General features: G+C 39.8%; 1 protein-coding gene across 1 annotated transcript in view; it reads right to left on the bottom strand.

Annotated features, from left to right (window-relative positions):
- DNAH12 (dynein axonemal heavy chain 12) overlaps positions 1–23,771 on the bottom strand; it is a 197,129-nt gene that overhangs the window by 77,935 nt on the left and 95,423 nt on the right. The window contains exons 39-45 of the mRNA XM_045290129.1: positions 21,830–21,996; positions 20,705–20,960; positions 17,999–18,298; positions 17,255–17,433; positions 16,408–16,600; positions 11,325–11,486; positions 4,382–4,576 (exon numbers count right to left, since the gene is read on the bottom strand). Of these exons, the coding sequence (XP_045146064.1) occupies positions 4,382–4,576; positions 11,325–11,486; positions 16,408–16,600; positions 17,255–17,433; positions 17,999–18,298; positions 20,705–20,960; positions 21,830–21,996 (1,452 nt within the window). The remainder of the gene's footprint in view (positions 1–4,381; positions 4,577–11,324; positions 11,487–16,407; positions 16,601–17,254; positions 17,434–17,998; positions 18,299–20,704; positions 20,961–21,829; positions 21,997–23,771) is intronic.

Here is a 23,771-nt window from a genome sequence, read left to right as displayed (position 1 = left end):
CTCACTCTCACTCTCTCACTGTCTCACTCACTCACTGACTCACTCTCACTCACTCACTGTTTCTCTCACTCAAAAAAAAAGAAAGTTATCTTTAAGCTCTTTCAGCAGTATTTTAGTTTTCACTGTATATGTCCTTAACATCCCACCCTGGTTAGATCAATTCCTAGGTATTTTATTCTCTTAGATGCTACTAAAAATAGAATTATTTCCTTAATTTCTCATTGCTGGTATACAGAAACCCAAGTGATTTTTGCTTGTTGATTTTCTACCCTACAATTTTGATAAATTCCTCTATTAGCTCTAGTTTTCTGTGGACTCTGGGATTTTCTGTATGTCGGATCATATCCATCAATAGAGATGATTTTGCTTCTTTTCTAATATCAACTCAAACCCACAGCCATCCAGTTGATTCCAACTCATAGCACTCCATAGGAGAAGGTAGAAACGGCCCCTTTGGGTTTCTGAGGCTGTAAATCTTTATGGAAGCAGGGTATCTCATATTTTTCTCTGTTGCATCAGGTGGGGTTTCAAACTGCTGACTTTATGATTAACAGCTCAATGGTTAATCCACTATGCCACCAGGGCTCATATATTAAAAAACAAAATACCAAACAATGCCACCAAGTTGATGCCGATCCATAGTGATCCTATAGGACAGGGTAGAACTGCTCCTGTGTGTTTTTGAGACTGTAACTCTTTACAGGTGTGCAAAGCCTGCTCTTTCTTCTGCCCAATGGCTGATGGTTTCTACTGCTGACCTTGTGGATGCCACCAGAGCTCCAATATAGATACCTTCTATTTATTTTTCTTGTCTTGCTGCTCTCTCTAGCACTTCTAATATAAGATAAAAGTGGCAAGAGCATGGGGCACCTTTGGTTCCTAATTTCAAAGGGATGCTCTCAGACTTTCTCCATCAAATATAATGCTGGCTGTTGGCTTTTCTTATAGTCCTAACTCCTACTGAGAGATTCCCCTTCTATTCCAATTTCTGTAGTGTTTCCATCCAGAAAGGGTGCTAGTCCTTCTCGACATAATCACTGAAGACAAAATGGGTGCATAAGCAAATGTGAAGAAAGTGGATGGTGCCTGGCTATCAAAAGATAGTGTCTGGGGACTTAAAGGCTTGAAGTTAAACAAACAGCCATCTAGCAGGGAAGCAAATAAGCCAACATGGAAGAATCACACCAGCCTGTGAGATCATGAGGTGTTGACAGGAGCAGGTATCAGGTATCAAAAGATAACAAACAATCATATCGATGTGAATGAGGGGGGATTAGAGTGGAGACCAAAAGCCCATCTGCAGACAATCGGACAGGCCTCCACAGAAGAGTTATAAAGGAAAGGACAATTCATCCAGGGTACAGTATAGCACCAACAAAACATACATGATTCCTCTAGTTTCTGAATGCTTCCTTCCCCCTTCCCCACTACCATGACCCAGTTCTACATTACAAATCTGGCTAGACCAGAGTACACACATTGGTACAAATAAGAGCTCTCAACACATGGGATTCAGGACAGATAAAACTCAGGAACAGTAGTGAGAGTAATGATATCATGAGGGTGGGGAGAGGGGAGCGGGAGAATGGGGTAACCCATCACAAGGTTGGATATATAGCCCACCTCCCAGGGGGACGAATTACAGAAATGTGGGTAAAGGGAGACAATGGACAGTGTAAGACATGAAATAACAACAATATATAATTGAGCAAGGATTCACAAGAATGGGAGGGTGGGGGAAGGAGTGGAAAAAAAGGAGCTGATATCAAGGGCTCAAGTAGAAAGAAGATTTTTTGGAAATGTTGATGGCAACATATGTACAAGTGTGCTTAATACAATTGAATGATGGATTGTTATAAGATTTGTAAGAGTCCCCTAATAAAATGATTAATAAAAAAAAGGTGCTAGATTTTATTGAGTGGTTTTTCTGTCGCCATAGGGATAATCATGTGATTATTTTCCTTTGTTCTATTGATAGTGTATTATGTTGATTGATTTTCTAATATGGAATCATCTCTGCATTCTTCAAATAAATCCAAATTGCTCACGGTGTTTGACTATTAATATCTGTGATAGTTAGGTTTATTGGGCCAACCTGGCCAATAGGAACATGTGGAATTAACCAGGTCACAGTTTGATTAGAGGACAAAGAAATAAATGGCCAGTGTAAGATAAGACAAAATAATAATAATTTATAAATTATCAAAGGTTCATGAGGGAGGAGTAGTGGGGAGGTAGGGGGGAAAATGAGGAGCTGATACCAAGGGCTCAAGTAGAAAGCAAATGTTTTGAGAATGATGATGGCAACAAATGTACAAATGTGCTTGATATAATGGATGGATGGATGGCTGTGGTAAGTTGAATGAGCCCCCAATAAAATGTAAATAAATAAAAATAGGATGTATGTCAAAAGAGAAGAAAGAAAGAAAGATAGGGCTCTGCAAGGCCCGCCTCGTCTCTCTTGCTCTGGTGATCGGACCAGCTAGTCCTCTGCGTCAACCTGTGTGTTAAACCATCTGTGGGCCCAGCCACCCGTGGAGCGTGAATCATGTCGCTAGAGCTTGGAGGCTTCTTCAAAACCTACTTCAGCACAGTGCTGCTGCTGCGGACATCACTTGAGTTTGAGGCTAGTAGATCCTGTTGCCTTGCATTGCTTGAGTTCCATATCCCATCTGGACCTGCTTTGCTAAACTGCTGTTCTACAACTGTTGCTGACCCACCCTGCTGCTTGCTGCCTGCAGGCAGACTCCGCCTGCCTTGCCTGAGGGAACACTCTGCTGTCTGCTTTCTTGACCTTGGACCCAGCAGCCCAAGTGAGTCAAAGGACTTCCAGTATATTAATTGTTCCACAAAAGTGAGTTGAAGTGAGCCCTCTGGACTGCTGTGTGGACTTATTAGCTGTTACATTCCTTCTCGCTGTATAGATACATATATAAAATCAAAGTATCCTGGTTTTGTTTCTCTAGAGAACCCTAACACAAGATCTGTTGGATTTTGTTTCAATTTCTCACAAAACATTGCGTCTTTTAGTCTCTGAATTGTTATAGCACTCTATATTTAAGAAAATAGAGATCTACTCAGAAGGCAATTCCTTTCTGATTGCGTGACACACAGTGGTTTACACTCATTTCCTGAGTTTAACACACAAGCCCCAAACACTTCCTCCAGCCTCTGTGACACAGGCTCTGTCTCCCCAGTGCATTACTGTGCCATCTTCATTCCTCTTGATTACTGACTTAATCTCCCTTATCCATGTGAAACTTCTGCTTACCTATTTTTCTAATTTTCCCCAACAAAGATGACTCACAATAGAAATGAAAGTCTCATGGTTATGACAAAGGTATCCAGAAGTAGTAGAATTGTATTTATAAGGTCCCACAAGCAGTAAATTTATGGCTGGACAGGTTTTTTGTTTTACTTTGTTTTGGGGTTTTGGTTATTTATTTATTTATTGGCTATTTAATGGAAGCAGTAGTAAGATGCGGTTCACATAAACCAAAGTCATTTCACCTAATTTACACTGTTGTATTAAAAACTTTCACGAGCCAAATGCATGTGCAATCTTCAAGTGGGCAGAATTTGTTTTTCAAACATGCAAAATTGATAACAAATAGGCAAAAGAGAATAAGCCAAATTAGTATTAAAAATCATTTTTGAAAGAAATTATCCAGGGTCAATGTACACAGCCCACATTCTACTGGGCATAAAGCAATTACACAGGAAGCACCGTGAGTTATTGTTCCCAATGGTATAGTGATCTGATGCTCTTCTACCAGCACCGCTCATTTCTCTGAAGGTTAGGTGAGGCCCTTATCATTTGCTGTTGGCACAACTACAATTCCTGATTCTTTTTTGCCCCAGTCCAATCATCTCCCACACAATCACCACTCTTTTAAAACTAGAGAGTAGCTAAAAATATGCATAAATTCACCACATCTTTGAGATAAACCCAAATTTCTAGGCACACCATACCATCCCTTTTTAGCCTGATGTCTCTCCAAAGGGCCAACATTATAGCCTATTTGCACTTGTCCAAATGAGCCAAGCTCTCCCCACACCTCTGCTTTTGCAATATGTATGTAACTAATTCACCTTCCCCCTTCCAAGATTTATTGTCTCCAGATGTATACATTTTGTACAAGAGATTATGGCTCTTGTCTATAACTGTGACTCCTTATTGGATTCTCTGCCTCCAGACGACATACAATGTGAACTGTTTGCAGGGATCACATCTTATCTGTCTCTGTTGCTGAGAACTATATAGTAAGCAATCATCAACACTTCACGAATATATATACTAATAGAGCTTAAAAATATACACTTCAGTAAAACTTCAAAAGAGTTAGTTGCCAAAGAAGAAGGAAAAAACAAACAAACAAACCTGAAACCAGTCAATGGTACAGCAGTTGATGAGGGATGGGAACTGTCTCAAGCGATTTCGAAAGGCGTCTCCAATGGGGCTAAAGGCTACCACGACATGAAGATTATCTTTGCAGCGACTCACAAAAAAAGCAAATAGGGCTAATGGACTAAGTTCACCATGTTTATTGCCAGCCTGGGCTACTGGGCGAACACCCTGAGGAAAATCAGAAAATAAAGCTTTATGAATTAAATTGCCAGTGAGATTAGCAGATACTAGAATATTAAGAGGCTTTTACCATTCCCCTTAGAATTTTTGTATCAATAGGATGGCTTTGATATAGTCTGTACTTAGAAAACTTTATAATTAGATACTTTAAAAACATATCTGCCATAGAAGTACTCACAAAAGTTCATCAATCTCTATGTTCAATATACATGTTCAACATAATTCAACATTGTGGCTTTTTTCCTAAGAACTTTATAGATATCAATTTATTTAATTCTCATAATCATCTACAACTTAATTATTACCATGAAACCAATTTTACTGGTCAGAAATATTTGTAAAGAAAGGGGAAGTAATTTGTCACAGATTGCTTAGTTTATGATTACTGGAATCCAGATCCAAATCTAGATAATCTTACTTCATGGAACCACTCTATTATCACCTTTCAGCTTTCTCAGAATTTACTCTCCTTTTCTTTTCTTAACTTGTTCATTTTCTTATAGTTCATTATTTTTAAGCTTGTGTTTTTCCCTCTCAACTTGGTCCTTGGGTATATGTTGCCATTTTGGCTTTAGAGGAAATTCAGAGCCATGAATAATTGTATTAGAAAACAAAAACATTGTGTTTTAAGAGAAAAATAATAAAGTGTCAAACAGTAAGCAATTGGTTAAAAGAGAAAGCATCCATATATTGAAATTTTATACAACTGTAAAATATAGCAGGAGCCCTGACAACAGTAAATGCTAGTGAGGGTGTGCAGAGGCTGGAGCCTGCCTACACTGCTGTAAAACGGTGCCACAGCTATGGAAACCAATATGGCACTGCCGCCAAAAGTTGAGGGTTATGGGTAGAAATACCAGAAATCTCTACATCATAGAGAGAAAGAGCCCCGATAGGAATATATTTGTGCACATAGAGGGTCATCAGAGCACTATGTACAAGAACAAAAAAGACAGAAACAACCTAAAGGCCTAGCAATAGAAGAACAGATAAATAAACTTTGGTACATTAAACTCTACAATTTTAAAGATAAGTGAATCGTCATAAAATGGATGAACCTGGAGGACATTATGCTGAGTGAAATTAGTCAATTACAAAGATAAATATTGTATGAAACTAAAAATTTTTAAAAAATAAACTACTATTATTTTAAAAAATCAAGAAAAGGTTTTCTCATGAAAAGAAACATTCTTTGATAGTAGCTAGAGGTGGGAGGGGAAACCATGAGCTAGAGGGTGGACAAGTGTTTGAGTGAAGGGAAAGGCAACATATGTAAGAAAGAAGTATCCACAAGCACACAGAACAAGATGGAAGGGAACACACTGGGAGGTTTGCAAGAATTAAAGGCAACCAAGGCAAATACTGTTACACACACATTCTTGCAGTAGTGGTGAACTATGAGTAGGTGCAGAATGAACAGGTCTGGGAGGGACAGTGGAAGTACACGCACAGATAAATATAAATTTGACAGTGGATTCCTGTATATGTATATTTACCTTTGTTTCAAATATATCCATAAAGTGTTGGAACACGTGGGGGCCAAAGTTATGAAAACTTCTTACATATAACCAGACACCTTGAAGGAACGAGCCATTGGGCCTGCGGGATTAGGACCATAGTCCCAGAGGACACCTAAGTCAACTGGCATATAGAATTCACAAAGACAATATTCTACGTCATAATTTATTGATCAGCAATGTAGGTCTTAAACGCTCACGAGAAATTATTTAAGGTTCAACTGTTGTTCTCTCTCCATCCAGAGGAAAGAAGAGTGATGAAAGTGGAAAGGTCTGTGGAAACTATTAGGTAGCAGACTAATAGACCACACAAACATCAATCACACCCCACCCCCAAGACCAGGAGGACTGGATGGCACCTGGTTACCACTACCAATTGCTCTAAAAAGGATCACATTAAAAGGTTCTGGGAAGAGGGAGAAAGGAAGAACCCATCACAAGGCTGGGGGATAAACAGCAGAGATGTGGGTAAAGGGAGACAATGGACAGTGTAAGACAAGAAATAACAATAACAAATCGTTGATCAAGGATTCATGAGGGTGGGAGGGTGGGGGGCGGAGAGAGAAGCTGATACCAATGGCTCAAGTAGGAAGCAAATGTTTTGAGAATGATGATGGCAAGAAATATACAAATGTGCTCGACACAATGGACGTATGTATGGATTGTGTAAGAGTTGTACGAGCCTCCAATAAAATAAGAAAAATACAATGTTTTGGAAATGTTGATGGCAACATATGTACAATTGTGCTTAATACCATTGAATGGTGGATTATTATAAGATTTGTAAGAGCCCCCCAAAAAATGATTAATAAAAAAGACAGAGAGAGAACATAATCAATAAATAAAAGGTTCTGGAAAGAGTAAAAGGAAAATATTGAACAGAACTCAAATCATAAAAAGACCAGACTTTTCTGTTGGAGAGAGGCTGGTGGGCCTGTCAGATCTAGAACTGAGCTCACCCCAATGTTAAAATCATTGTCCACTTAAGATGAAGAGAACAGCACATGCCCAAGGACAAAGCTCTAAGGGCCAGGAAAGGAGGAGGAATGCAAACAGGAAACACAGGGAGCAAGTGGGACATGGGAGGGGCCGTTGAGGGGCTGCAATGGATGAGTTCAAACAAAGTGTGTGTGAATGTTGAATGGAAAACTGATGATCTGTACTGGAAACCTTAATTCACAATAAAAAGTTTTGTTGCTTTTTACAATAGAAACACTCAATTTTTCCCCCAAATTTTTATTTTCACTTTTTTTTGGTTGGCACTTTTCAATGTATGTAAAACTTTCTTATATAAAAATAAAACATAACAAAAAGTGGTACAACCAGGGATAAAAATAGCACTGTCTCTGGGATTTATTCCACAGCCATCCCGGAGGAAGCAAGCAGGAAGAATAGATGAAAAAATCCTGGCATGAGTTGGTAATGATGGAACCTGGTTGGGCATGCTGGGATTCATCACATGATTCTCTCTACTTCAGTTTGAAACTTTCCAAGATCAAAAGCTTAAAAATAGTACAACCAGAAAGCCTTGAGAGACATAACTGATGCACTTCCTCCACTTAGAGTACTCAACCCCAAATAAAATGCAACCAGTAAACAAATTGTGAGAGCCACTGAGTCAATGCCAGATACCACCAATATCTACTTCCAAGTGGTAATGTCTTCCATGTCCTGAGATAGGAGCTAGCCATCTAAGGCACTTATGCTAAAGGAGTCACAGGATAAATCCCAGAAACACACAAACAAAACATGGCTGAAATCCACCTAGCTCATGCCCCTAAAAAATACATTTTACATTATACTTTTTCTTTGAGAGCTGAGAAGAAAATGAACATCTTGAGTTCTGTCTTTGAAGGAACCAGTCCTTCCCCTCCTGGACTGGGCCCTGGAATTACCTGAGCAAACTCATTATATGGCCGGGAGGATCCTAAATTGCTGGTCACAAACAGAAACATGACATAGAATAATGCTAATTGTGAGAGGAGCACTTCCCAATATTCAAGAGGAATATTTGAATGGGGGACTGCGGGGGACGAGTCCCTCAAGGAAGGACTAAATGTTTTCTGTCAAGTCAGGTGGTAGGTGCTGCTTGCAGATCTTTTTTTTAAAGATCATTTTATTGGGAGCTCTTACAACTCTTATTACAATCCATAAATCAATTGTGTCAGACAAATTTGTACATATATTGCCATCATTCTTTTCTAGACATTTACTTTCTGTGGAGCCCTTGGGATCAGCTCCTCTTTTTTCTCCTCCCTTTTCCACCCCCCACCCTTTTGGCCCCTTGACAGATTACAGATTGTTATTAATTTCATATCTCACACAGACCACTGTCTCCCTTCCCCTCTGGTTTCAGTTGTTCATCCCCCTGGAGGGGTGTGTGTGGTTATGTGTCATTCAGTATACCCTTCCTCCCTCCACTCCCCCTTTCCCCTACCCTCTTGGTATCGCTATTCCCACTCCTGTTCCTGAGTTTCACGTGTTGTGAGCTTTTATCTCTTCCCTATACCTATGTACATGTTCCAGTCCAGTCCAGAGTGGGAAGCAGCACAGTGGTCACGATAGTGGCAGGTGAGAAAGCCTCAGGGAACCAGGGGTATATGACATGATCCATCAGTGCTCTACTGCACAGGGGGAGTTCTCCATCAAGACGAAAGGTCTGGCCCCCTTGTGGGGGGATGTTCCATTGTCTACAGTTGGGCTCCGGGTCTCAGCTCTGAGCTTGTGGATTTAACACAGGGTGGGGAGGGCCTTGCTGGGCTCTGTCGCAGACACTCAAGATGGCACAAAAGCATATGGGAAAATGTCTGTCAGTCTTTTAAAGCACCGTTGTTTCATTCACCCTCAGTGACCTCCATCCAAGAGGGAGCATCGTTTAGTTTCTGATCCTCAAGATGGTCAGCATCTTTTGGAATATCATCCAGATGCATGACTTCAATTCAGATTCTGAAACTCTTTGTACTGCTCACTGAGGCCGCCAGCTCACAGGTTCTGCCTGCTCCTCCCTGTAGGGCTTTGCCTGTGGGCCTTCTGCAAGGAGCTTCTGGAAGATGCTGAGCTAGTGTCGCCGGTGCCCTCATTCTGTGAGGACAGGCTGCTGTGGCTGAGCTCTGTGGGGGTGATGGTCATTTCTGGATTGGCCAGGCACGTCCTGGAGGCAGAGCCAGCTGAGTGGGAAGGCGGGGCGCAGTCTCTATTGGACAGGTGGCTGAAGCTGAGGGAGAGTGCCGTCTTCTCCTCAGCTACCTTCCCATTCTCAAAGATGTCATCAGGCAGATTCGAGAAGGAGTGCTCTTTGAAGGTGGGTGTTTCCGGGGTGCCCTGGCTGTACATGGACATTCTCCACTGCAGGGCAGCTGCCTGGTTTCCAGTGCCAGCGGATGGGGTCACATCCTCCATGTCAAATGGATACCAGGTGATTTCCAGGTTCCGGTTGATGGTGCCGAGGTCATTGATGTCAACAGCCACCACCTGAGGATGGGCTGCAAACAGCTCTTTGGTCTTGCAGGTCACGCTGCCCACCAGGATGTGAGTTGCCAGCCCCTTGAGCTCCGTGGCCTTGTTGGAAATTAACCCAACTATGAGGGGCAGAAACACCATTTCTTCTTCATCCCAACTGTTTGCCATTGACTTCTATTTTCCCTTTCAGTTTCCAGCTCTGTCGGCCATACTTCCTGAAAATCTCACACTCATCTCCGGGGCAGAGACAAGCAAAGCCCGCCAGACCTTTCATCTTGATGGAGAACTCCCCAGACAACTCTCTAGCTCCGCCTCGAGGCTGCACACATTCCCTGTGTATTCTTTGTAGCTCCGGCTGATCTCGGAAAGACTCTCCCGGGCAGCTTTGCTGGCAGCGGACGGACGTGGCAAAGGCTTGCTTCACTGTACTGGCACTGTTATGGAGGCGTCTTTGGATACAAGAAGCTTCACAGAGCTCATCTACCTTACAAATGTGGAACTGCAGATGTCTCCTGGACCTTCCGATCGTTTTCATATGCTTGTCCAGGTCATACAGCACACCTAGAAGAGAGTTTCTCTTCATATCTTTGAGTTGTTAGTTTGTCCAGCTCTGCCTGGTGACCTCTTCCACCCCATGAGGCTCTTTGGAAGGGCTGCTGGCTTTGTGCCCTAAGTTGTGCATTTCTTGAGTTTGGCCTGAGGCTTCTTGAGAGCAGAGGTATTTTCAACTAAAAAGTTACACCTGGATTGCCTCTCCTGAAGGCCACCAGAACCTGTGAAGGACAATGATCCCATTAGGCCCTCCAGGTGAGAAGGACTGAGATCCTACTCACATGATTTCTGGGAGTCTGGCTGGCCGACATCCCTTGTGTGGAGTTGATTCCAGCTGTGGAGAACAGGGTATGTTAGGCTTCTGAAGTGGGTCATACTTGGGTTCTTTGCTTCGCATGCTGAGAGAATTCATGCCAAAGCACGTTGTGTGATCCAAGTGAGTTTTTATGAAGGACGGGGCAAGTTTCAGGTGTTACAGTCTCAAAAAGGTACACGCTATTCCTGGAAAGTGTGCCAAGCTGCACGGAAGCTGTGCTGGGGTTCACAACTGGGCATGAAACAACCATATGGAAAAGAGCACCCACACGTGCGGAACTGGGGAGCGGCGGGTGGGGGTGGGGTGCTAGGAGGCCAGAAGCCCAAGAACCCTAGAGGCTAAACGCATGTGGGCCAAGAGGCTGTGGGCCCCAAGTAGGCCCAGAGTGGGTACATGTGCACCCAATGCAGAGGAGGGAGACCCTCACCCTCCACTTGCCACTAACCAGGAGCAGGGTAAAACAGCACAATAAAAGTTTTGTTTTGTTTTTAATTTAAGAGAAAAAAATAAAAACAGTCTTCCATTCAGTTACTAATAATGTAATTAATATGGTTACAAAGCAGTGTAAAAAATTACAAGGTGATTGTTAGTATTCATATAAGCTGTGATATATTACATTTAAGCAACTTATAAATATGCATTTTGGTTAAAATGGATAACAAACATTACAAAGAATGCTATGGGGTCTGATATGGAGGAGGGGGCATGTGTGACACCAATGGCTATAAAAAAAGCAATTTTAAAGCTATAAAGTATAATATATTAAGGTAACATACTTAAATTTTAATAACCAAAATCCTCTCCCCAAGCTTTCCTTAGTAATGAAGAGCACAGAAAAAAAGTCAAAGGTGAAATTTCTGTGCTGGGAGCAGCATTATCTAAAAAGCATTACCTCCATCACTTCTTGCTTTTCGTCTGCTGCAAAAATGTTCGGCACTTCTCCGGTATTGAGCACACTGTCGATATCCTCTAGAAAAGCTTCTTCTTTAATCTGAGTGTCCGTGATGAGAAAGACCGTCTTCTGGCCCTTCATTCCAGCATTCCGTAACAGAACCTTACAAATTAAAATGCATATGTCAGCAGACTGTGGTACACACCCACAGTGTGTGCTTTCACTCCCTTTAACCATCTTTCCTGACAATACTCTGAGTTTAGGGAAGTAACTCTCCCTACTCAAGTGGGCTGTCATCAAGGGTCTCTACTTCTCCCCACCCATGGGTGGAAGGAAACACAACCCAAACTGCTTATAATTTCCCAATCCCCTACCCAAACCCATTGCTGTTAAAATTAATGCTGACTCATAGTAACCCTCTAATTCAGCGGTTCTCAACCTGTGGGTTGCGACCCCTTTGGGGGTTGAATGATCCTTTCACAGGGGTCGCCTAACAGTAGCAAAATTAGTTATGAAGTAGCAGTGAAAATAATTTGATGGTTGGAGGTCACCGCAACAGGAGGAACTGTATGAAAGGGTCACCGCATTAGGAAGGTTGAGAACCACTGCTCTACTAGGACAGGGTAGCAATGCCCTTTGGGTTTCCAAGGCTGCGATCTTTATGGAAGCATCAGTATCATATCCTCATCTTTCTCCCAGGAAGCAGCTGGTGAGGTCAATCTGTTGACCTTTCCCTTCACAGCCAAGCACTTAATCACTGCATCATCAGGGCTCCTTACCCAAGCTTCTGAGAATCGTCACTAACTCAGAGGAGAGCATATGATTAAAGCAAGGTTTACTTCAGGTACTGACAGAAAACTTGAAAACAAAAGGTTCAGTGCCTTTCTGAGATAGAGTATACAAAGGCCAACAGCAAAGAACTTGTGGGGACCATCTTGGTTGTCTCATAGAAAGAACCTGTCCATTAAAGGCAGCCAAATAGGGGAGAGGAGAATCAGGAAATGGAGAGTAACTACTGAGAACATAATCTGAGCCCCTAAATTCAGCTATGTCAAAAGCCTATGTACCCTAATGCACCAGCGGACAGCTGGACTTCAAAAAAGGCCAACCACCACTCGCTGAGAGCCTTCTCAATAGCTGGTACTGGCAAAACTGGATAGCCATTTTCAGATAAATGAAGCCGGGTCTGTGTCTTATACCATATATAAAAAGTAACTCAATGGGCATCGGCGAACTAAAGGTGAAACCTAAAACTATAAAGATGAAAGGAAAAATTTCCAAAAAAAATGCGTTGGATGCTACTTTGGAGAGGAGTGACTGGGCTCGTAAAGCTTGCACTCTGCCATCTAAGACACTGTTGCTGCTTTCTCCTTGCCAGCAGCAAATGAAAGTGAAGAAAATCAGACTCCAGGAAATGACTCTACAAGGCGAATGGACCACATGAGCCACAAGTCTCCACTAGACTGAGACCAGAAGAACAAGATGGTGCCCAGCTGCCAGTACAAACAGCTTTGATAGGGATCACGATAGACAAGGTTCTGGAGAGAATGGAGAAAAATGTAGAACAAAATTCAAAGTCATTTTTAAAAGACCAGACTTACTGGTTTTTATTTAGACTGGTAGAATTCTTGGTCCTTAGACATCCTTCAAACCTGACACTGAGCCAACTTCCAAGATCACCTTGCACCAACCAATAGACAAATTTTAAAGTAACGACACCCATGAGGAACATCCTCCTCAGAATAATGAACCATAGGAGATGAACAAGGCAGCATTTATCCAAAATCCAAGTTCAGTTGGCAGAAAAAGGCAGGAAAGAAGGATGAATGGGAATAAGGAATCCAGGGAAGAAATGGAAAGAGTATTTTACATTGAGGGATTTTGCAAAAAATGTTACAATACAAAATTTGTATACCTAGTTAAATGGCAAACTAATTTGCCTTCACCCAGATTGTAATAAAATGTTCAAAAAGCATGTTTACTTTGAAATGAATTCTCAGGTGCAAAGGAGACTCAATACAAATACTATGTTTTAAATAAAGAATTTTAAAAGTCCACATACTTTGGACTCTTTAGTCATGTGAGTCAATAACTTTCTCTTTTGTTTAATCTATTTTGAGTTGTTTTCTGTCAATTGCACTCAAAGAGTCCAAGCTAATACAAAGCTATAGATTCAGTTGGGGTATTGGTGCTGGCCTTTCAAGGCTTGCTAGAACTGAGGCTAAAATTTCAGGACCTTATGAGTACGCTGTTAAACTTCAAGTATATTTTTTTAGCAAAAGTAGCAAATACTTAAACATCATTCCCTACTTATTTTATTAATTTGCTATTCTCTATGCTCTGGAGATTATATCTTTTGTATCTGAGCATAAAATACAGTGCCATGTATTTTATTAATATTATCATTTCTGTGTTTGGAAATCTTAATAACCATAAACTGGCATGATTAGATAGAATAGCTCTTCACTTAAGATTTAATAAATTTCTAATGTGCGTCTCTTCCCAATTTTATTTCCAGCAGCAGCATGTTAGTAGCTTTCAATCAGTCATGGTGGGAGTATTTATACCGTGGAAATGGGCAAGCACTACAAATCAGAGCTTCCCTTACTCCGCACATCCATGTTCCATAAAAGCCAGTTGTTAAACCTTTGCCAGCACACTACTGAACAGAGTTCATAGTGAAAATACCATGAAAACTTCTGCAAGTTGTAATCGATCTTAAGATAAATTTATACCTCTATTGCAGAATCATATACATTTAAAATAATTAAGTATAAAATAAATGCTGCATTTCTATATCATACAGTAATGCCATTTTGCAATATGTAGGCTATTGTGTTCCTAGAAATAATTTTCTAATATTAAAAGCAGGAAGCAAGTGTTTAAAGAGCTATATCTAATTAGTTTTATAATTAATAATATTAATAAAATAAGTAAATCATTAACAGATTTAACTTACTGCCATAAGAACCACTATATTTCAAAATCATATTCAAAATAGAATATGCAAAGCTGTTTCCAAATGGGAAAGAAAAGAATTAACATTTTCAAACTATTAATTCTATGCTAGGCACATTGCCAAGAAGCTTACATACTTCATATACTTTATTCACAATAATCTGAGAAATGGGTATTTTCCAAATTTTATAAAGAAACTAAAGCACAGAAAGGCTTCATAATATTTCCAATATAACATAGTTTTTAAATTATGCAAAGCAGAAATTAAAACAGAATGTGTCTGACTTCAGAGTGTAGGCTCTTTCTACCATAGTAAGTGGCTAAGTCAATCATTTCAATTGACAGTAAACACATAAAAAAGTCCCTGTGAAGTATGAGCAAAACTAAAACAAAAAAGGTAAATGTGACTTTTCCTTCAGTATCGATGCAGCCCTCTCTGATGTATGCTTCGATTCTACTTGTGTTTCTCTATGCCAACTTGTAAGAAGTGAAATTGGAGGATCAGAGAGTAATAACTGTTAATAGTAATTAATATCAAAGTAGTCCCAAGAAGTGGGAAATAGAAGAAGTCCAACTCTTGCAAGATGATAGTCTGCTCCAATTTCCCCCCACTTCACCCTTGAGTATGTTCCCCCACATCTCTGGGTTCTGTGACTCACTGGAGTATCCCACAGAACTCACGAAAGCTCGAGGAAATGTCTCACCTCGTGGTGGGTGAAGTTCAGTCTAAAGGTCAGTCACGGGTAAGCCAGAAGCTGAAGCCAGGGGACACACTCCACGACTGGCTTTTGCAAGTGCTGAGATCACACCCCCTGCCTCTCACAGGGCTCCTTACACGCAGCAGCTGGGCTCCTTACATGCAGCAGGATGGCATTTCAGGGATCCTGCACAATTACTCACAGGTGAATCCTACTAGTATCTTCCCGCACCTCCTTACCAGATCCATGCAGAGAAAAGTCGTTTGGTCGAAGTTACATGGTACAATCAAATTTTACCCAAATAACAATCTCTATTCTCCATCCCTAGACTGTATTTTATTTCTGCACATATGATCTGGGGCCTCTGGCAAGATGTTTCCAATAGGATTGACCTCCTACTAATCTTAACAGCCAGGCTTTTTCCCAGGCCACTCCAGAAAACGTTTGCTTTCTCCTCTCAGCTGCAGCATATAATTCCTTACATCAATTGGAAGTAGTAACTAGGGTAACCATCAAACAAAGAGTGTGGTCTGATTCACATATTCTAAGTCAGAACTCAATCTCATTCCATTCCTGTTAGCGGATAATGCTCTCCACAATGGTACCCCAGCCACAGGTACATGAAATCCAGAATTATATACCACATGAGGGGAAATGGCTAGAAGGGCCATATCAATTAAGTATAATGCATTCATTTTGGATCACCGTTCTCCTGGGATCTACAGAGCCCCCAGGCACATAAGGATGAAGCCCCAAGTACACCCTGTCCTATTGGTTACTGGGAGAATGGCACAGCTCCAAAATCATTCAGATTAAACAACATTAAAGGCATCATCATACTCACATTCTAGTGAGGTTCATATTTAAGAGTCTGCAGAGAAACACCCTTGATATGAGACCTCCCTGAACTAGAATAAAGGATGCCTGGTAGCACAGTGGTTAAAGCTTTTGGCTGTCAACCGAAAGGTTGGTGGTTTGAGCCCACTAGATGCTCTGAGGAAGAAAGATGTGAAAGTCTGCCTTTGTAAAGGTTTACACATTGGAAACCCTATAGTAACAGTTCTACTTGGTTCAATAGGGTTGTTATGAGTAGAAATCGACTCTACAGGGTTTTGGGTTTTTGAACAAGAAGAAAGAAAATAGACAGCACAGTTGTAATGACGTAGTGAATATGACATTAGAAATAACTTCTTCAGCCCGGTGTTCCCATCAGTAACACACAGACAGACCCATACCTGCAGCACTGGGTCATTAGGTGTACAGAATGAGCCCATGCATGTAAAGCACTTAGGACAGTGCTCAGAATGCATAGTGGTACCCCATGGATAGAATGTTCATTAATATAATCACGGAGCCAGCTCCCGCTTCACATGTAAGAGAATGCACTGAGGTAATTTTTTAGACACCAAGTTACTGCATAATTTTACCTTCAAATCCTCTCTCCATTCATTCATGCCATAGCTCTTAGAAATTTCTGGTTGGAAAATCTGCATTTTTGCCATGGAGGTAGCCAGACGAGTTAAAGATTGACGACCACTCCCACCTAATCCAACAAGTAAAGCATTGCCACCAGACTGCTTTAGAACTCGACATATTCTTGATAAATGTTCCAGTACATACCTACCATGAAATAACAACTCATTATACACGTCAATAGACGCGACTGTGCATTTACACATAGTTATTGTCCTATTTTCCTAGAGAAATGCAGCTTTGCTCTCAAATATGCTATTATCCCAAAGAGCCTACTATTTTTAAAAGTATGACTTTTTTCAAATGCAATTACAATTGGATCGTTTGATGCAAAGGAATAGTAATTAAGACTACAAAATCATGGAATGTAATACATAAGTCCCATAAATAAAATAGGATCCTAACTCTTATATTGATAATATATTTGTGCTTTTATTATATGTGTTATATGTATTTCCTCAATCTCTCAATCTATGGGAAAAATAGAAAATGATAGTTATCTACGAAACAGCAAATTCAGGAAAGACATTCGATCTTGCTAGTAATTCATAAAATTTGGGAAAAATAGAAATGATAGTTATCTACAAAACAGCAAATTCAGGAAAGACATTCGATCTTGCTAGTAATTCATAAAATTTAAACTGAAATCTCATACCCTGACAAAATGACAAAAAACAAACAAAAAAACCTCTCATAAGCCTAAGTGCATTCACTGTATATATGTTTATATGTTTTTGGACATTTTAACTATTTCATAAAAAAGTTTACAGAGCAACTTCAAGCACCAGTAAATGTAGGTACCTAAAAATGACAAGATTCATTCTTGTTTTGTGAGTTTGATTATATTCGTCTAAACATTGATCTACGATGTCACTGAAACTATGAATGTCTGGAATTTCAATATAAACTCTGTCATCTCCTTCAAGGTCTGGATTCATATAGTCACCAAACATGAGATTTCTTAAGTCCTCTTCAGTTACCTATAAGATAGAAATCAGCAAATTACAAAATGTAATACATATTCCAAAATAAATTTCTCAACTCAATTCACTACCATAGAGTTAATTTAGACTCATTTAAGAAAGTGTTATATAAAATTTTATTTAATCCATGTTATGAAACTAAAGTTTTTTTTTTTAAAACCTTAAAATTTATAAATTCTGGTCTAATAAATTATGACCTGAAATTATGTTAGAGGGTTTTTTTTCCTTTTTCCTATCCTGCATGTTTGTTTTTGTTTTTGTTGTTTTGTCAGAAGCTGAAGAAGTCTCCATGGGACATCGCAGTACGAATACGCACTTCACGTCTGTCACAATACCACTATATCATTTAGTTCCCTGTTTCATTATTTAAGTAACTTCTATGTTATATAAAGAATTTCTCCTGAAGGAAAATCTTCTCAAAATAAATATCTACCAATGAAGTCATTTAAGAGAATTTGATGACCAGGAAGCAATAATATTTCTAAAAAGTTTATTGTTTTAAAACAATTCACACTATGATATGGCTTGAATTAGAATGCTTTAAATCATTAAATGTACTTACTGGCGCATTCCCTTTCCTCAAATGTGAAAAAAGACCATCAAATGATTCTTTAAAATGATCCTTTATAACACTTTTGGTTAATGTGAACAGCCAGCTTCGGTCTTCATCATTAACCAGGCGATCGTAAAACACTCTGAGGACCTCATGCACAAACAGGCGGATCATAGTCTGTTTGCTGTCCACCGCATCTTTCTCAATGAGCAGGCAGCCCCGGATAACACGTGAAAAATCACGCAAGTTGAAAGTGTAATGAGATTTGGTGGGGGTGGGCAAGAGATTTTCCATGGATTTTTTATATATCTGAATATGGAAAAAGCAAAAATAAAATGCTTATGATCATGAAAGCCACACAACAGATATTATACTGTATATACTATTTATGTGTGTATACGATACAAAATATTTTCTCTATCTCATAAAAATATATGGATTGGAAAATTGTGTCGTTCTAAATCTACAGTGGCATATATCTGTCTATGTTCTTTTATAGCACTTAATCAGGCTTTGTGAAATTGAAAGAACGCATTATTATTATTTAAAAATTTTAATCATTTTATTGAGAGCTCTTACAGATAGCATAACAATCCACACTTCAATTACATCAAACAGTGCTGTACAATGGCTACAATCAGTTTCGATCCATTTTCTTTCTTCTTGAACTCCTGGATATCAGCTCCCTTTTATGCCCTCCCTCTCTTCCCATGAACCCTATTTTTTCCCCCTATAATAGTTGTTTGGGTTGGGTTGGAGTTTTTTGCCATATTGCGAGAACTTATTATTAACTGAGTCTATCCAAGCTCACAAAGTGACAATACTTTTATCTTCCAGGCACTGTGATTGTTCCATTCAGAGGAAATAATGAACAAAAACTTCAGCAGAAAGTGAAAACATAAAAAGTCAGCAGTCCATATGGAGGTCTCTGCACCTGCTGACGGACCAATCCAACTGGGGATCAAAACCATCAGAGGCAGGGGCAGTGAGCGGGTCAAAGCAAGTCCTAAAGGGGATCACAAAAAGCTCTTTATATTGCACTGGCTTTGTATTAGGTGTTATCAGACATCTAGAGATGATTTAAAGTATACCGGAGGATGTGCTCGGAACATATGCAAATACTGTGCTATTTCATATAAGGGATTTGAACAGCCACAGATGTTGGTAAACTCAAGGGTCTCAGGGCTGACTGTAACTCATTCATTCTGAGGCATGCCAAGTGAAGAGCAAGAGACGGCTTCCTCTTGAATACCACTGACTTCAAAACAAGTCGGCACATTCTCTCTTCCTTTCTCTCTTACTCCGTCTCCCCTCCTTCTATCTTTATTGGCTATAACACGTAAAGGAAGTATACTTTTAGACGCAGCTTAATAAACCCTTTAAGGAAGATAAAGTATATCTTGCCTAATACAGCCTGGAAAATAGAAGAAAACTAAACTAAACCAAATGATGTTTTATTTGTCTATGTTCTGAGATTCACATTCCCTTCCCCCACTTCCACAGGGTGGGTCACTAGCACTTGAAAGAAAGAAGTAAAAGGATTCTTTCTGCATCCCATTCTGCCTGACCCACTCCCTCTTCTCATCTTCCCAGGAGAGACCTGAAATGTAAATATCATATTTTATAAACAGAAGCATTTCTCTGTTAGAAAAAATGCAGCCATCATAACGTACTACCTTTTTCCTCACAGTATCTATACTTGACAGCACAAATTTCCACCAGGACAAGGGGGAAGGAACTTTAGAAAGAGGCTGTTCTTGACAATGGATGGAATTATTCTAAGGAGATTTTTGCAGCCAGAAGTGAGTTTCGCTTTTATCAAGGCTCTAGAAAACTGAGTTCAATGAGATTATCATTGGTTCCCTTTAAAATGTTTCCGCCCTCTTACAATGAGCAAGAAGGATGATTCTGCCCGTGTGGAGGCAGATAGCACACCCTGTTTTCATCCTTCTGCGCCCTTATTGTTCCCTCTATTATTTTTCTGTTAGCACTTGATTTTTCTCTTTAATATTTTCTTTCCAGATCACATAATTATTCCAAAGTTATGTGATCTGGCTAATAAGTAGTATTCATAAGCTGCCAAAGGCGTATTTTTTAGGTGCAGTTGTTTTATTTTATCTTTTTTTAATGACAAACATGGTGGGAGGGATGGGAGAGCAAGGAAGGTTAATAAAGAGTAGGAATCTAATAAGGAATTTCTTCGTGGCACAGATGGTTAATCACTGAGCCACCCATCTAAATATTTACTGTTTGAACCCGCTCACAGGCCCTTCCAAAGACAAGCCTAATGACCTGCTTTCAATAGGCCTTAAAGCTTTACAGAGCTCTGTCCTGCACATATGGGGTCACTCGGACAATTACCAGCAAGAAGAATCTAACAAGTAGAGAAACTCCGTGATGTAGCAAACCTTGTTCCCAGTGATACCTTGCAACAATCTTGTGGGATACAGATTGTGTCCCATTTGGGTGATTAAAAAACTCAGCCATGGGGAAGATCAAATTATTTTCTCAAGGTCATATAGTAGCGACCAGGGGCTACTCAATCCCAGTTAGATGCTCTACTTTCAAAACTTATAAACTCCTGTTCTCAGCTCTTTTGAAGAGCTTCTCTGAAGAACCCAAGTAAAAGATTGAGCAAAGTGATATTTAAAAAGCAAAGACCAAAGGAGGGCAATGTGTAATACTAAAACATTTTCTATAGCGTGATTTGCTTACTTCCATTGTCCCAGAGACAATTTGGTTCCCAATTGAAAAGTACTCTGGAAGAAATTCATGGGTCCTAAGGTAGAATGCTACAATTGATGAGAAGATCCGAACCATGGTTTCATCGCTAAAGGTATTGATAGTGCAGATGTTGAAATGTCGAATGAAACGGGGAGTAACTGGATTTCTTCCACCACCTGGGGGGCCGATGGCTGCAATCAGCTCGATATCAACCAGGGTGATTTTACTTGTGTCCTTAAGGTCATACCTTGAAAGCACGTAAACATTGGAACATAATCAGTGATAAAGGCAATCAGATGAAATATCGACCTCCTTAGAAAGTGCATGTGATTTGACCTACTCTAAAAGGAGTCACGCCTGGAGTGGGGGAGAAGGCTGTCTCAAGACTGCATTCTTCTTCTCTCAGTGGCTCTGAGGCTCTTGCCCAGGTTCTGGCATTAGGGAGTCTCCTACTGATACCCTGTCCCCTTTCCTCTTTCCGGTCCCTTTCCTTTTCCTACCCTTCACCTTTCCTCTTCTTGCGCCAAATCCAGAAGCATAAGTGAGTGACTGAACCTCTTGTCCAATTTTGCTTAGGCTGCATCTTGTTTGTGTTTGCTAGCCTGAAGCCATTGTGAATCCTATCGTCTGGCAATCTCAGATATACTCCAGTTCCAACATTTAATTATATAGTCACCCTATTTATAGCTAAGTCCTTATTTTTCCCTCATCTCAAACTTTATCTTCAGAGCACATAAGGATGTCTACATCATACCATAAACTTTTGTAACAGAGAAAGATAGTAATAAAAACACAAGGAAGTTTGAGTCAAAGAATGATTCTTCCTAACTAAAAGATACAGGGTCCTAAGCACTGGAAACTGATCATATCACCATAATGGGGTGTGTGTGGGAGTGGATAATCTATGAAGTCGCTGTCAAAACCAAGCCGTCTCAAAGCTATGATGATCCTAAGAAGTCACAGAAAATATAAATATTTTGGTATAGGAAAATCTGAACAACCATTCTCTCTCCCAAACAGCTTGGGAAAAATGTGTTATTTTGCTTTGAGAAACAAAATACAAAATGAGAGTCAAATATGACTTAATCATGGCTTATTAAGACTCTAAATAGTTACCAATATCCACAGTCAAAAAATTGTCGTAATAATTCAATAGGCGGCTGAGCGCCATACTTCTCCAATGCAGGCATATTCATGTCATCTATAAAAATGATACACTTCTTTCCCATAGGTGGCCCAAACACTCCTTTGCGTCTCTTGTCCAATCTGGCCATAATAATGTTCTAAAATGTAAAGAACAGTGGTATATTGATCTATAAATGATTTATGAGCTTACTAGCATTGCTTACATTAAATTAGTATTAATAAGGAAAAGCTATCCTGGCAGAATCCATGGGATTTATATTTATCATAGTTACCATTTGCATATTTTATCAATGATTGGCATAACATAAAAAAACGTACTTAACGACAATGAAATAATAATTTAAATCTAATTATGTAAAAATAATGGTAAGCAGCACTATAAGTGTGTTGGTACATTTATTTATGTATGTCATAAAGTAATACTAAACTACCAAATTTCATATTTAACATAATTCAAAGAACATTTCTTAAAATCCTACTTTGTGCTCAGAATGGTTACATAATTTATATACATAACATGAGGGAGGCTTGAAAAAGTTCATGGAAAAACAGAATAGAAAGGAAATGGAATTTTCCTACCAACTTTTCAAGCCCCTTACTTTATGCATAGGTGCATGTATTTATATGCATGTTTGTTTTTATATAAATAGTATACAACATATTTTTAAAATATTTTTCTTATTGGATATCATAGCATATCTACTAACTTTAACAGTATTTAAAACACTAGTCTTTACAACCTTAAGCAATTTTTAAAAATCATTTTATTGGGGGCTCTTACAGCTTTTTTTTTAAACAATCATTTTAATAGCAATCTATACATCCATTGTGTCAAGCACATTTGTACATATATTGCCATCATCCTTTTCAAACATTTTCTTTGTACCCGAGCCCTCAGTATCAGCTCAATTTTTTCCTTCCTCCCCCACTCTCCCACCCTCATGAACTCTTTATATTTTAAAGATTATTGTTATTTTCAGATCTTACACCACTGTCTCCCTTCATATCTCACAGTCTACTGTCTCCCTTCACCTATGTTTCTGTTGTTTGCCCCTTCGGGGGTAGTGGGGGGTGTTATACATTGATCATTGTCATCGGTTCCCCCTTTCTCCCCTCACCTTCCCCCTACCCTCATGGTATCACCACTCCCCTTTATTGATCCTGAAGAATTTACCTGTCCTGGATTCCATGTTCAAGAGCTCTTATCTGTACCAGTGTATATCATCTGGTCTAGCCAGATTTGTAAGGTAGAACTGGGGTCAAGATAGTGGGGGTGAGGAAGCATTAAAGAACTACAGGAATGTTGTATGTTTTGTTGGTGCTATACTGCACCGACTGGCTTGTCCCTTCCTTGTGACCCTTCTGTTTGCGGATGTCCAATTGTTTACACATGGGTTTTGGGTCTCCACTCCACCCACCCTTGTTTGCATTGATATGATTGTTTTGGGTCTTCTGATGCCTGATACCTGATTCTGTTGACACCTCGTGATCACACAGGCTGATGTGCTTCTTCCAGGTGGGCTTTGTTACTTCCCAGCTAGATGGCCACTAGATGCTATATCTTTTGATAGCCAGGTACCATCAGCTTTCTTCACCACATTTATTATGCACCAATTTTGTCTTCAGCAATCGTGTCAGGGAAGGTCAGCATAACAAAATGCCGGGTTATTAGAGCAAAGTGTTCTTACGTTAAGAGGGTACTACTTGATATAGAGGTCTAAATATAGACATGTACATATGTAAATATATTTATATATGAGCATGTGGAAATAGATCTATGTGCATATATTTATAGCTTTAGTATTAAGGTAGTAGATGGACATTGGGCCTCCACTCAAGTACTCCTTCGATGCAAGAATACTTGGTTCTATTAAACTGGCATTCCATGATGTTCACCTTCCCGACACAATCG

The sequence above is a fragment of the Echinops telfairi genome, unplaced genomic scaffold (assembly GCF_000313985.2).
Source record: "Echinops telfairi isolate 266 unplaced genomic scaffold, ASM31398v2 ScPeMD7_31;HRSCAF=116, whole genome shotgun sequence".
Taxonomy (NCBI): Eukaryota; Metazoa; Chordata; class Mammalia; order Afrosoricida; family Tenrecidae; genus Echinops; species Echinops telfairi.
This window is presented reverse-complemented; position numbering and strand designations above follow the sequence as displayed.